At 40.3% G+C, this 13,092-nt stretch overlaps 1 protein-coding gene across 2 annotated transcripts in view; it reads right to left on the reverse strand.

Annotated features, from left to right (window-relative positions):
* Positions 1 to 205: 205 nt before the first annotated feature.
* The window catches only part of LOC148037696 (RNA helicase family protein), an 89,950-nt gene continuing 77,063 nt past the window's right edge, over positions 206 to 13,092 (reverse strand). Inside the window, exons 11-18 of one of the 2 annotated variants that reach the window (XM_087676635.1) lie at positions 5,465 to 5,545; positions 4,352 to 4,566; positions 3,369 to 3,528; positions 2,992 to 3,265; positions 1,775 to 1,967; positions 1,469 to 1,655; positions 1,004 to 1,372; positions 206 to 909 (exon numbers count right to left, since the gene is read on the reverse strand). In XM_087676635.1, the coding sequence (XP_087532761.1) occupies positions 769 to 909; positions 1,004 to 1,372; positions 1,469 to 1,655; positions 1,775 to 1,967; positions 2,992 to 3,265; positions 3,369 to 3,528; positions 4,352 to 4,566; positions 5,465 to 5,545 (1,620 nt within the window). In that variant the 3' untranslated portion in view covers positions 206 to 768. The remainder of the gene's footprint in view (positions 910 to 1,003; positions 1,373 to 1,468; positions 1,656 to 1,774; positions 1,968 to 2,991; positions 3,266 to 3,368; positions 3,529 to 4,351; positions 4,567 to 5,464; positions 5,546 to 13,092) is intronic. The other variant, XM_087676636.1, reaches the window with a different exon arrangement.

Below are 13,092 nucleotides of genomic sequence, written 5' to 3' on the forward strand. Positions count from 1 at the left end.
ATGAGAGAGAAAGTTGAACCAAAATGTGAAGCATAGATAAACTTACAATACTACAACTCAAAGAACAACGAAGTGAGTTCACCCAGATGAGCTAAAAAATATAACAAAACATGGAGAATGACCAAGAAATCAAATAATCAAGCATTTTGGTATTTGGAGATATGTAAAATCTTTTAAAATGTTTTTAAGGGAACCAAAATGTGGATTGTAGATGAACTTACACTAAAGCTTTATTCATGGTGAATATGAGGCTTATCTTCCATCTTGTGAGAGCATAGTGTTGCTTTCCACATCAAATGGAGGATAGAAAAAGTGAATGAGTGAATGGAAGTATTTTAGATAGGAAAAAAATTACCTTTGGAACAATGTTTCTTTAACTTTACACACTTTCAAATGATACAATTAGCCTAACTGGAGCAATTTAATAAGCTCATGACAGGAGTGGTAAGTTGAGCTCTCTTGAAACTGCCAATGTTCCAATTCCTGAATATGCCACAAATCACCTCACATGGTCAAAATGACTACCTGCTTGGCCACCTTCAAAGAACAAATTGCTGATCTATGTCACAAGCCTGCAGAGGAAACTTCCGCCACCGGTGAGTGAAGTTAGCCTGTGATTCCAACTGCCCAACCCCTAGTATCAGGAGAATCATTTTTCTATCCATGAGAGTACATCTCTAAAGCTCCACCAGAATTATCATTCAACTCCCGTATCCATGGAATCCTGAAACTCTCTTCCCTGTATGCACTGAGTACTACTGTATTGTTTCATCTAGTATAACCTTGTGCAGCCCCACTGTGCAGAAGCTCTACAACAGCACTGACTATACCTTTTCCTTCCGTGTGAATATCCAAATGTGGCTGTTCTAGTTTGCGCTGAAGCAGACTGTCAAGCTGCCGCCGAAGCTCCTAATCAAACAGAAATGCAGTGATTAAGTGATATTGAATCCACAGGGAAGAAAAATAGGAAAGGAATATGAGAAATGTCATAGGGAAAACTGACTTGCACAAGTTGTGCAACTTTCTTCGTGGCTGAGAACTGCAGGTATCCTTCAAGCATCTCCACTCCATCCCCTCTTTGATTAGGGTGCAGGCTGCCCCCAAACATAAGGATTGCAAAGTCTGAGATGTTGGTAGAATCTCTAACATAAATGGTTGTCGTCTTCACTTTCTCACTGTAAACTAGCCATGGATAAGGAAAAAGGCCAACACGTGCATTAACAGAAGCTGGGTGAAGCTCCACTTTGCCATCCTCTTTTGTGAATAACACTGTTCGTTTGCCCCTTCTCTTACACTGAACCACGCTTGGGAATAGACCTGCACAAAGAACTGCACACACCATTTCTGGATCCATAGAGTAGCTATTGTACACCTGTTTAATCCACCAGGGAGAAAAAACCATTAGGATTCACAGGCAAGCTATGAACAATATTTCCTGCATAAGGTACCAAGATTTTGATGTTTACACCTGTGCACCCCTCGAGCGATCAAAGAAACCGGAATCTGATAGAAGCTCCAGGAACTGAAGGCGCATATCCTCCATCAGCTGCAGAGTAGAGGGAGATAAGAAGTTGTGCCAACAAAATTGACGCTCCCTTCCCTCTCGTTTAGCAGCTTGCCAACCTTCAAAAGCTCGCAAAAGTGCAATGTGATCACTGCACATCAAAATGTGACAAATCAGTGTGTGTGATAAATGTGACATCATGGAGAGATTGATCAATCAGTATTTTCAATGAAGTTCTGATAATTTACGAGCAACTGGTGACTTTCTGACCTGTAGGAATCTCCAGCAAAACTCCTTTTTGCTTCATCGGCAGCTTCTCTTCTGTCAATGGGAAGTACGAAAGGATTTCGATAACCTAAAGCTGCCGCAATTGTCAGTGCAGGCCCCAGACATTGAAAGACTGCTCCCATCAAAAGCATCTTGCCAATCTTTGGATCTACAGGCAGAGCTGACAGGTGCCGACCTGAAATGTAACTTTCTAGGTTATGTGTTCTATACCTGGCACGTGCTGCTAGAGTCTTGAAGTATTGGCAAGCTAGAATTAAAAGACTCTTTGGTTGTTTAAATATATCTTCAACACAGTTCCAAACAAAGGATGGTCTACAACGTGATCATCCATACTGAGAACCTTCGCAAGGCATATCAAACCTGATTCAGTCATTTGACTTTTCCTTCTCTAAGTACTGTCAACATGTCTTGCTGTGTAGAGCTTATGAAACATTTGCGGTCACCATAGACATAATTACCTGAGGATCAGTCATATAAACATGCTTGAAATAAGGCCAAAACCTGGTTTTCCAAAAATTGGAAAAGGCCAAAGTTCAACAGTCATGTCATGGCAACAGTCATGTCATGGGGTGCACAGGAAACTAGGTAGTATCATGATAGGACAGGCAATGCCACTAGTAACACAGAACATACAGAGTTCCCTTTAAACTGTATGGAGCACAGTTGCTGTTTGTCACCGTGAAGGCTCCTCAGAGCCAGGCAACCCACCAGTCCTTGATCTGCTCCAGTCGAACTCCATCACCAGACATTTTGCAGCTTGTCACTAAAGCAGCTCAGCCCCTCTCAGTCACCATTTCTGTACAAGGCGGACTGTTTGGGGGCTGTTACAGACAATGACTAATCCCCACCTTTGAGCCTCATAGGCATCCTCACTACTATCAACACTTGCTCAATATGCTAAATGTTTCATATCCATCTAGCCTGCAAAGGTTGCAACCTTGTACTTTCCGAAGTGACATCGACAGCCAGACTCCAAAATGCATAGTACAAGGCTAGCTACCTTGCAAGAAAGGCCCAGCACTTTGGCTCACAGTTAAACTAGAGCTATGTGAGGTCACAACATAAGCTTGAACGATGTCCGTCATTCAAGATAAATCCTCCCAGCACATATTTCATACTATTTTGTCAACAGCTATGATAGCCAGTGGCCATTACCTGCCTCTAAATCATTTGTATAAAGGCAGACCAAAAAAACTTACCCAAGGGTGTAAGCTCTTCTATCTCATTCAAAGCTCCGATCGTCACAAGCAAGTCGATTGCATTCCGTACTGCAAGTGGCTCAGGAGGCTGCAAAGCTTTCGAAAGGAAATCTGCAATTTGACCCAATTGTAAACTCTTTATTTGTAGGCAGAGCTCCTGTAGAGGTGTACGGAGCATCTCTGGAAGCTGATATTGCAGCATGGCTTCAAATATAACTTTTGGATATAGATGGTAGCACATGCCAGGCTGCACACGGCCTGCTCGACCTTTTCTCTGCAGTACATGCAACATAAAGTTTTGTCTATGAACCTAAATTTCTTTTGATCTACCGAGTTGTTTTGTAGTGTGACTAAGTTTAAATGCCATCCTTGTATACCTGGAGAGCAGATGCTTTTGATACCCATGAAGGAAGCAAACAAGCAAGCTTGTTTAAGGCATCATAGCTTGTTTCCTTTGCTTTGCCGCAATCTATGACATATACAACATCATCAATAGTGATACTTGTTTCTGCAATATTTGTCGCCAAGATTATTTTCCTGCACAAGATACAGACAAGACACGGTTTGGCAAACCAGGTTTATGTTTAAAGAAGGTACAAACCTAGATTCATGTCACTTCAGACGTGAAGATTTGCTTCTAATCAATGCAGGTAGACTATGGGGTTTGCCAATTCCATTCAGAAAATTTATATCGCAGTAATATATCACAGTTTCAATACACTTTCTGTCATGAAAGAAATGCTAAAGCTTCTGGCCACATTCTATGTAAGGCACTACATTTCATGGGATAACACAGAGGCCTTCATGAGCTTCTGCTTAAAGGTGCATCAGTGAAAGGACCATTTACACAATGGCTTTGAAACAGACAACTGAATTAAAATACCCAAAGAATGGCATGCCAAGACAATGAGCTCATGAAGAGACTTTAACTCATCCTTTCAAGAAATTGAGTCAAATCATGTAGGCTTTCCTTGTTACATTTGTCAGTAGGCAAACTGAAATTTTGCCACATACAGAAACTGTACATCTACAAAGCTCTATTATGGCCACAGTATATTTTGTCTTGTAAGAAATGATAAAGCTTCAAACCACTTTCTATAATAGTGTACACCCTGTAAGGCACTATGTTTGACACATAAATGGGAAACCTTTATGAACTTCTGCTTAGAGGTGCATCAGTGAAAGGATGATCTCACAGTGTCTTCACATGACAGACCACCGTCAGGAACAGCATCCCAAGATAATGACCTGGTGAAAGAAACTTTAACAGATTGCTACATGGACATCTGCCATTAGGTGCAGTGTGCATGCAAATATCAAAAAATTGTGGACTTGTAATATAACCTACAGGTAAGCCTACCTCACGCCACTTGGAGGTCGTTGAAAAATTTCACGCTGATTGATAGTAGGCATTGAACCATGCAATGGGAGAACCAAGAACCTTTTGGCATCTCCAAGAAAAGTACTCTCCCGTATCTTATCAAATAACTTGGAAATCTCATCCCAGCCAGTTAAAAACACAAGAATTGCTCCCTCTGCTTGATGCCTGCATATGTATTCAATAGTCGCTTGTACCTGCAGTGAAACATCAAAGAATTTTCAAAACTGCAGTGGACTGGCCAAGATTAAAGTAAACTTGATTGACTACAGTTTAACAGTACAGCATGCAAGTTCAGGCAGAAAAGCGCCATGACATACCAGAAAACAACAATAGGGCTGCAAAAAGTGTGTACACTGTAAACAGCTCTTCAGAAAGTCAATGATTGTAAGTTTAGAGCAAGAAAAAGGACTGATGTCATTAAAAGAAGGAAAAGAAAACCATGTGCTCTCTTAAGAAACAGCAGCAACCAGTACCACTGCCTCAATCAGACTTATAATGAAATAGGATTCTAAGAGGAGGAAGAAGACAAAAGGCAGTTCATTTGGTTGCTTATGGCCTAGGCATGTTTCTCACAAAATTTAGGACATTCTATGGCTTAGGCTAGGGCCATCATTGATTCCAACAACCTTCAGTCAGTCTTGACATTGAGTCTCAAATCAGAACATTCCATCCAACATCAGTAGGTGCACCTATATGCACATGCATATTTCCATTTAGAACTACTAGAAGAGCATCCAATCACTTTAAATTACTGCACCTCATCCTCTACCTGCCCAACCTCAACTTGCAGAGCTACTAACTAATGTGGTTTGGAAACAATCTAAAACGCACTGAACATAGACTAACACACATCAAATTCATCAGCAAATAAATAAAAGACTCACTGATAGGGGAGCTAGAATGCCCCTACATGGTAGACAACGCATGATACGCCCCAAACTTGGCACCCCTTAACATGTTTCTTTATCCTTATTCGCACAAGTTCATAAGTGACTTGCTATCACAAACTCTCTCTTAATACTAGATTTTCCCATGTGCATTGCTTGCTCTTGAATCAACCCCAATACATTGTCCTTAGTTGCTCTCACCAACCTTGATGAAGGGTGATCTACCCATTTGCACTCTTAACAAATGCAATGCATATGAATACAAGTTATCCTCAATCCAATTGACCTGCAAAAGTGACATTGGAGGTATAAACTCGGTCCCACACTATTACACACTACAAACATTGTATAAAACACACACATTTCAATTCCAAGCTCGTTTAATGTCATACAAAGCCTCAGCCTTACTCATGTCTCAATCTCAATGCTTTGCCCTAACCTTTGCACACCTAACTCATTGTCAAATTAAGTTTAGACCTACATTGTGGCCATAGCAAAGCAACATTCAATTCCTGCCTGAAACCAAAGGAGGATTGGGTCAATCCCTACCATATCCTTTCCATTAGGTGATGCCTTGCATTTCCCTGATCTCCCATACATTTCTTGCAGTTAAAAATCTACAATATCACTTCTATGTGCTCTAGGCTATAATTTTAGTGATTTCTTGCAGCACAACTAATCCACAGATGTACAATGACTATTCTGAATATCTATTCTGAATTTTGTAAAAAAGAGCAGTAAATCTTTCCTAGACAGCTCAGAATAAAAATGCAGGTCTGGTCATCCCTTTTCCCTAAAAAAGATCCATTTGTCAATTAAAAGTATTAAGAGGTATAAAGACTCTCCTCTACATGTATAAAATACAAAAAGCAAAACATAAGCTCCCAAGCTAGCACATAGAAGAGATGGGAAGAAAGAAGAAAGGATCTAGCTCTAAACAAGTAAAGGAAGAGCACATCCTCTTTGGTTATCCTTGGAGTTTTTACCAATCATAATAACAATGGAAAGGCATCTTGACCCCTTTAAAACATGGGAATATCTCTACATGTATAAAATACAAAAAGCAAACCATAAGCTCCCAAGCTAGCACATAGAAGAGATGGGAAGAAAGAAGAAAGGATCTAGCTCTAAACAAGTAAAGGAAGAGCACATCCTCTTTGGTTATACTTGGAGTTTTTACCAATCATAATAACAATGGAAAGGCATCTTGACCCCTTTAAAACATGGGAATATCATTTCTATGATGAAAGATAGAGGGAAACGTCCTGAATATGGACCCACTTGCTATCCCATTCCTCATGCTTGGCATCCAAAGAACCACTTTGAAAGAGTCGCAAGAGCTTGTCAAAGACATGTTATGGGCAAGCTGCCAATAGCTGAAATACCCAGCTGACTTTCAAGCCTTGGCAAAGGAATGGCTGCCCTTACAGCTGTGCCTATTTGCATGGGCACATAAGCATATGCCACACATCCAAAAACATGCATGTAATGCATAATAATTTCCTTTCGATGCGTCAGGATATGACAGTTTTCAAAGCTCCAATTGGCCATCTAGTCAAGACATATGTCTGACACATGCTGCTTTCAAACAACATGTATGCAATAAGGTCACCATACCCATACCTATGTTGGTTATTTATCAATTCTATGTGTACACGCAATATTGTTTGTTAATGTGATTGTAAAGGTGTGAACACCATCTACACCACCAAGCATTTAATAAGGGTCAGAGGTTTGGGTATGTACCTTGGCCTATATATTGAGGCCAGCTTTGTACTATCATATCAATCAATCATACCTATTCAGCTTATGTACCGAGAACTTGCAAGATTCCTCTTTTTTTCATAGTAAGATTCCTCTCTCTCTCTCTAAGAAGTTTGAATCAACTAATTGAAATATTTACGACAGGCCTTCTAGCCTACCTAGCACAACCAAAGACAGGCAGCAAACACCCATGCAGCCAAGAGGCTACAGAAATGCAGAACCGCAAAACAAGCGAGGGATCATGAAGCAGGCACAACGGGAGTGGTGCGAACCATATCCATTCATGGAGCAGCAACCTCTCCAAGTATCAAACCAGCCAAAATCATGTAAGTAATCTCCATAATAGCAATCCTCAGACATGCCCCACATGACCCTGAGTACTTGAGCCCGAACAAAAAATAAAAGCATTTTTTGTCCGCCAAAGGTGCCAAAGACCGGTCCATCATATAAAATGTAAAAGACAAGGCTATTGCGGCTGTAAAGTGGCCTTGGACAACATCTTACCCACAACCCAAGACCAGACGACCACCCACTAACATGTCAATGACAAGGGTCTCATCACACGTAGGGAAGAAGACACATTTGCCACTAGAACTCTTGTGACCACGAATCATATCCTTTTGGGGAGACCCCTGATAACAATATATGAAAAACTTTGCCCTAGTAAGGAAGCTTAGATTTCCATAATTGAACCAAGCAATCACGCCACTTAGCTTTACTATGCCGGATAGACCAAACTTTGTTTGCTTCTTAGTCACCCATCTCTTGTCCTCAACCATTTTATGATAAATTTGATTGGCTGGATGTTTCAGTAAATCATCCCCAATAATCTCAAGGTACCCAAAAGTACTAACAAATACAATGGAAAGAATAAACCCAAGGCTGACCAAAAATAACATCATGTATGGTCTTCAAACCCAATCCTGCCATCCCCATTAAAATTATCATGCTCCATGTGCTTGGCAACCTAGTCAAGCAGCCTGGATGTGGTAAAGACCTTAGCTTGCAAGGATCAACTAGGCCACATATGCACTAGACCCATCTAAGCTAGACCTATCTACCCTTAGACCTTCTCATCCTACTTATTCATGCTTAGGTACACTTAAGGCACATTTAGTGCCTAGCCAATTAGAGTCACATAGTGACAATGGCTCATTATGTTCACACCTAGTCAACACAAGGTTGATAAACAGCTCAAACAAAATGCTGCCAACCTATGCATGCAAGTCCACATGCAACAATTGCATGTTGCATGAACAAGGTACATGTGCTAGTTTTATGTTCACGCCTAGTCAACACAAGGTTGATAAACAGCTCAAACAAAATGCTGTCAACCTATGCATGCAAGTCCACATGCAACAATTGCATGTTGCATGAACAAGGTACATGTGCTAGTTTAGCAAGTAAGAGCAAGCTAATAATAATTAAGGAATAATCATCAACCAAATCAGTTATAAACATCACAATGCCAAGTTGTGCCTATCTCAAATTTTCACCCTACGAGTAAAATAGTAAAATTGACCATTCTATCCCTCAACATGCATTAGTATGTAGATACTCATAGTTATAACATGCCACAAGCAACCTCCTTGCTTCAAATGATTCCAAAAAGCAACTTTAGAAACAAAAATCAAAATCTCTCCCTCATGGACAATCTACTAACTTGCAACTCCTCCCACACCTTAATTATTTATTAGAAGGATTACTACAGAAATTACTAGTTGTACTTGTAACAATCTGCCCCACTAAATTGCTCACATGGAGAGCTTGTACTCTACATTTCAACCATTCTGAATTCATCAAATGTCTTCCCAGCCTACTGCTGCAAGGTAACAAATTGTTCCAACAAAGATTGCATATGTTGTAATTCTGCTCTAAATGTAGATGCTTGTTGAATCCCATAAGCTCTACACAAAGCATGTGCATTATCCCAAAAGATTGACCGTGCATCCATACCCTCAAATAGGACCTATCTGCCAAATGAAGCAATCAATTGTTCCATGTATCCTGAGAACTCATCATGCGACAAGAAAGACTGATTGAATCATAGGGGCTGACACCCGAGCAAGGCCTTGATAAGGGCTGACAACCAAGCAAGGCCTATCCAGTAGGTGATGAATCATTTCCAAGACTAGAGGATAATGGTCTGAGAGGACATGCTGTCTCTCCACCCACATATTAAGCACTATCGGAAGGAAGGAATCACTCTAGCAAACATACATCTTGTCCAATCTACCCCACATTCCAAAATGCTGAAGATAACAAGAGGTAAAACCTGCCTCAAAAGGATGGAGCCAAGACCACGTATCTTGTTTCAATGACTAAGCTGCCAAAGCATCCCACATTTGGCATTCTGAACCATCCATCACTAAATGAGGCAAAGTTGCCTGGTTAGCACATTCACAAGTATTAATGTCTCCCGTCACAATCCCCTCTTTTTTTTTCATAACAAGGCACAATCCTCTCTCTCTCTCTCTTTTTTTTTCGTAAACTCTCTCTCTCTCTCTCTCTCTCTCTCTCTCTCTCTCTCTTTTCGTAAAAGGTAATTGTATTAATTACGAAAAAAAGGTACAGGTTTACATGATTACAAGATACACGATGGCTCTAAGCCAACGTGTGTACACTGTCAATACAAAACTAGGAAAGAGTTACACAAGTCATGGCAAAGACGCAGAGGAAATTGCCATATGCATCCCCAGTATCTAAGAAAGTGGAACAAGATCTTCATATGCAACTGAGCCGGTGTGGGGTATTTTGGGCATACAAAAACCCAATCGAAAGGGCTTAGTGAGAAACCAACCACAGCTCGCCAAACCACTGACAAAAGCGACCAGATATTCTTTGCGAGAGGGCAAGAAATAAATCGATGATGGGCCGATTCCACAGTAGTGGTGCAGAAGAAACAATTGCCGTTAGAGATTCGACGCTTGGAAAGGGTCGAGGCAAGAGGAAGACCACCAATCATTACCCTTCAAAGAAAGACCTTGCATTTGAAAGGTGTCTTGTTCAGCCGGCCTCTCTCTCTCTCTCTCTCTCTCTCTCTCTCTCTCTCTCTCTCTCAGATATTTGGGCTATTATACATTGGAGATCCAAAGAGTCAAAGTAACCTTACTAGTGATGTGTACACGCAACAAAGTACGATAAACAACCCTCAGTAAGTTTTATCAAGAGTCAACACTGATTTCGGGATAAAGAGACAAACCGTGAGACTGAGAGGAGCATCACTACAAAGGGCACAAGAGGTCAAAGTCACACGACAACCTAGCATCTTTAAGCCAAAGGCAGTCCTACTCACACCAAAGAGAGATTATCTGAATTCAGTAACAACATAAGAATGTACTTGGCCCACCATGCCACCTCTTGTATCCAAGAGATACTCAAGAGCATGTTCCAGGAGAGTCCCCACCCCCCTCCTCCCAAAACCCTATTATATCTTACATTTCCCTATCCTCATGATGGAGTTAGATCTACATGGCATTGTTGTACCTTACACACATATAGTTTCACATCCCTAGATGGACATACTTGTGCACACTAATGGCTCAACTAGATAATGAGGTACACACTCATTGCATGTAGCAACAACAACACATTAGATAGGATTTTGCACTTTTCACTTTCAAGATACCATGAGGATATACTCTTCTACACGGATATGTCTCATAGGCTCATTTGGTCTCAATAGATGTTAGTATCTATCTTTGTCCTCAAATACATATAATTTTGATGCTTTGCTTGGCATTCAATAAAGTGTTAACCAAATGTGAAAATGTGAGGGTACACATGTGATGTGCAAGTTAGTCATTTTACAATGACGGGCCAAGGACCCTGAGATGTCAATGGTGGGTGTCAAAGGCAAAAGTTGCAATAAGTTGTGCTTAACAAGTACTAGATGGCACTTGGCAAATATTGACCTAGATCATTTTATTAGAGCCATTAATGTCAGTGGTGACATTGAAAACTAGGCATTAATCAATTAATGTTAATTTGGAGAATAATAAATGCTCAAGAATACTTGGATAAAACATTAGCCTAGTCAATTTAATTGTTGGTTGGTATAGTTAACTTTTTGGGCAAGAATTAATCATTAAATTAATTTTAAAAATTAACATTCGGAAAATTACTTTAAGTTGAAAACTGCAATTAGAAGGCTACCACATGGAAAACTTTGCCTATGCAAGTGAGGGAAAGGCTATTAGCCATTAGAGGCTGCTAGAGCCTCATTCCAATATGATGGAGGTTGGGAGAGGAAGAGACAAAGCTATTCCTACAATTTCCCAACCATTCATGACCGGCCCAACCATTGGAGGCTATCAAAGATATTGCCCCTAGCTAATCAACAAGCCATTGGAGGCAGGTGACAACCCTTGTAGGCTGTCTACAAGTAGGTGACAGCAAGTTTGGGGCGCACAAGGACAAGTGATTGCATGTGGGACTTCTGTTGAGGGTGGGCTGCAGTCACTCAAACCATTTGTAGCAGGACAGCATTAAATTTCAGCCAATTGTGGCAATGAAACTCTAAAATTTCTCTCACATGGTCATCATGTACAAAAAATATTATATGATAAAATACACTACTAAATGGTACCTTATAATTTTTTAAGGTATGATACAATGTAGATACGTTACTCTATCCTAAAAGCAATTTAAAACCTAATTCTTTTTTACAAAATAAGATAGAGAAATTGTTTGAATCTCAAATAACCTGACCTCATGAGACATCAAGGAGCATTTAGCTCATCCCAATGGAGAGTTCGAATGGGAAAAGAAATATCCATTAAGTAAGTACCTTGTGGTACTAATATGTAAGGTACACCTAAAGTATAATATAGTATAAACCCTTTCATACGTGATACTAGTGCAACTACGCTCTCCAGCTTCCTCTCCATTCTCTCAACCAATTCACAGCTTCCCTCAAGAGATCTCAGCCAAATTCAGTTCCAAGAGGGTGCAACTTAAGAATTTCTGCTGCTAGACCCTAATTTACAGCAGACGTTAGTGTTTACTCGTCACCCTAGGAAAAGTGCTCAAAAATTAAGGCCTAGTATTTGAAATCCAATGCTAGAAATATGGGGATTTCAAAGAATTTCAAGAGGCCAATCAAATAACATTGAATTTGGGGCAGAATTTGTCATCCAAGGAGTAAAATTCAAGGCAAATCCCCAAGCAAACCAAGGGAGAAATTGGTTTGAAGGCTTGCCAGTTGCTATGGACAGCAAGATGTATTGAAGCTTGAAGGAGATCAAGCTAGATCTCAATGTACTTCAACCTTTAGCAATACATGTTAAAGAAATGCCACAAGGGGCGTCAGTTTTGGGACCAACAATTGTCTAAGATTAAGTGACAACATTTGCATTTTCAATTTATATGGATTTTATGCTTGTTATCATTAGTGGTTAATCAGGTTATTTAACACCCTGTCCGAGAAAGAAGCCTGGTTTCAAGGTTCCTAGCACATAAAAGTAATCTTCAAGGGTCCTAATCCAAATTTTAGCATCGATCTCAACATTGAATCCTTTTCCCATGAAACCAAGCACCTAGATATCATCAACTCCTTTGAGTAGGTGGGCCTAAGGCACTTGTGTGCAAGCCACTATGATTGCATTTTGCTGAAATTGTGATCAACTCAGTGCTACAACAAGCATGTCATCAAATAGTGAGATGGAATCAAGCAATAATGATGTTTCTAAGTCTGAAATTTTCACAAAGTGTTGGGAAAAATGCAATGATTAATCTTGGATAAGACGTGCTGCATAGGCAACAAGGTGATAAAGCTGGTGTAGACCAAAATGTAGGTCCTTCAAGGTATCTTGAAGCTGATGACCAACAAGAGAAAAAGGGATTTGATGACCAATTTAAGGATCTCTCGAGGACGGCAGCTTAAATGTTTGTGAAATTGGCAAATGATCCCCAATACCTTGATGTATTTCAATTGGAGCCAATTTTGCATCACGCTCTTTCACGTTGAGCAGAGCATAGAAGGTCTAGAGCATTGCCTGATACTCAAGGGGACAATTGCTTCTCCACTCCCTTAGTGGTGGACAGCTTAGTTAATGTCATGGATCTCAA

Source organism: Lygodium microphyllum, chromosome 4 (assembly GCF_053477565.2).
Source record: "Lygodium microphyllum isolate KBCC chromosome 4, Lygodium_microphyllum_v1.1.10, whole genome shotgun sequence".
NCBI classification, from domain to species: Eukaryota; Viridiplantae; Streptophyta; class Polypodiopsida; order Schizaeales; family Lygodiaceae; genus Lygodium; species Lygodium microphyllum.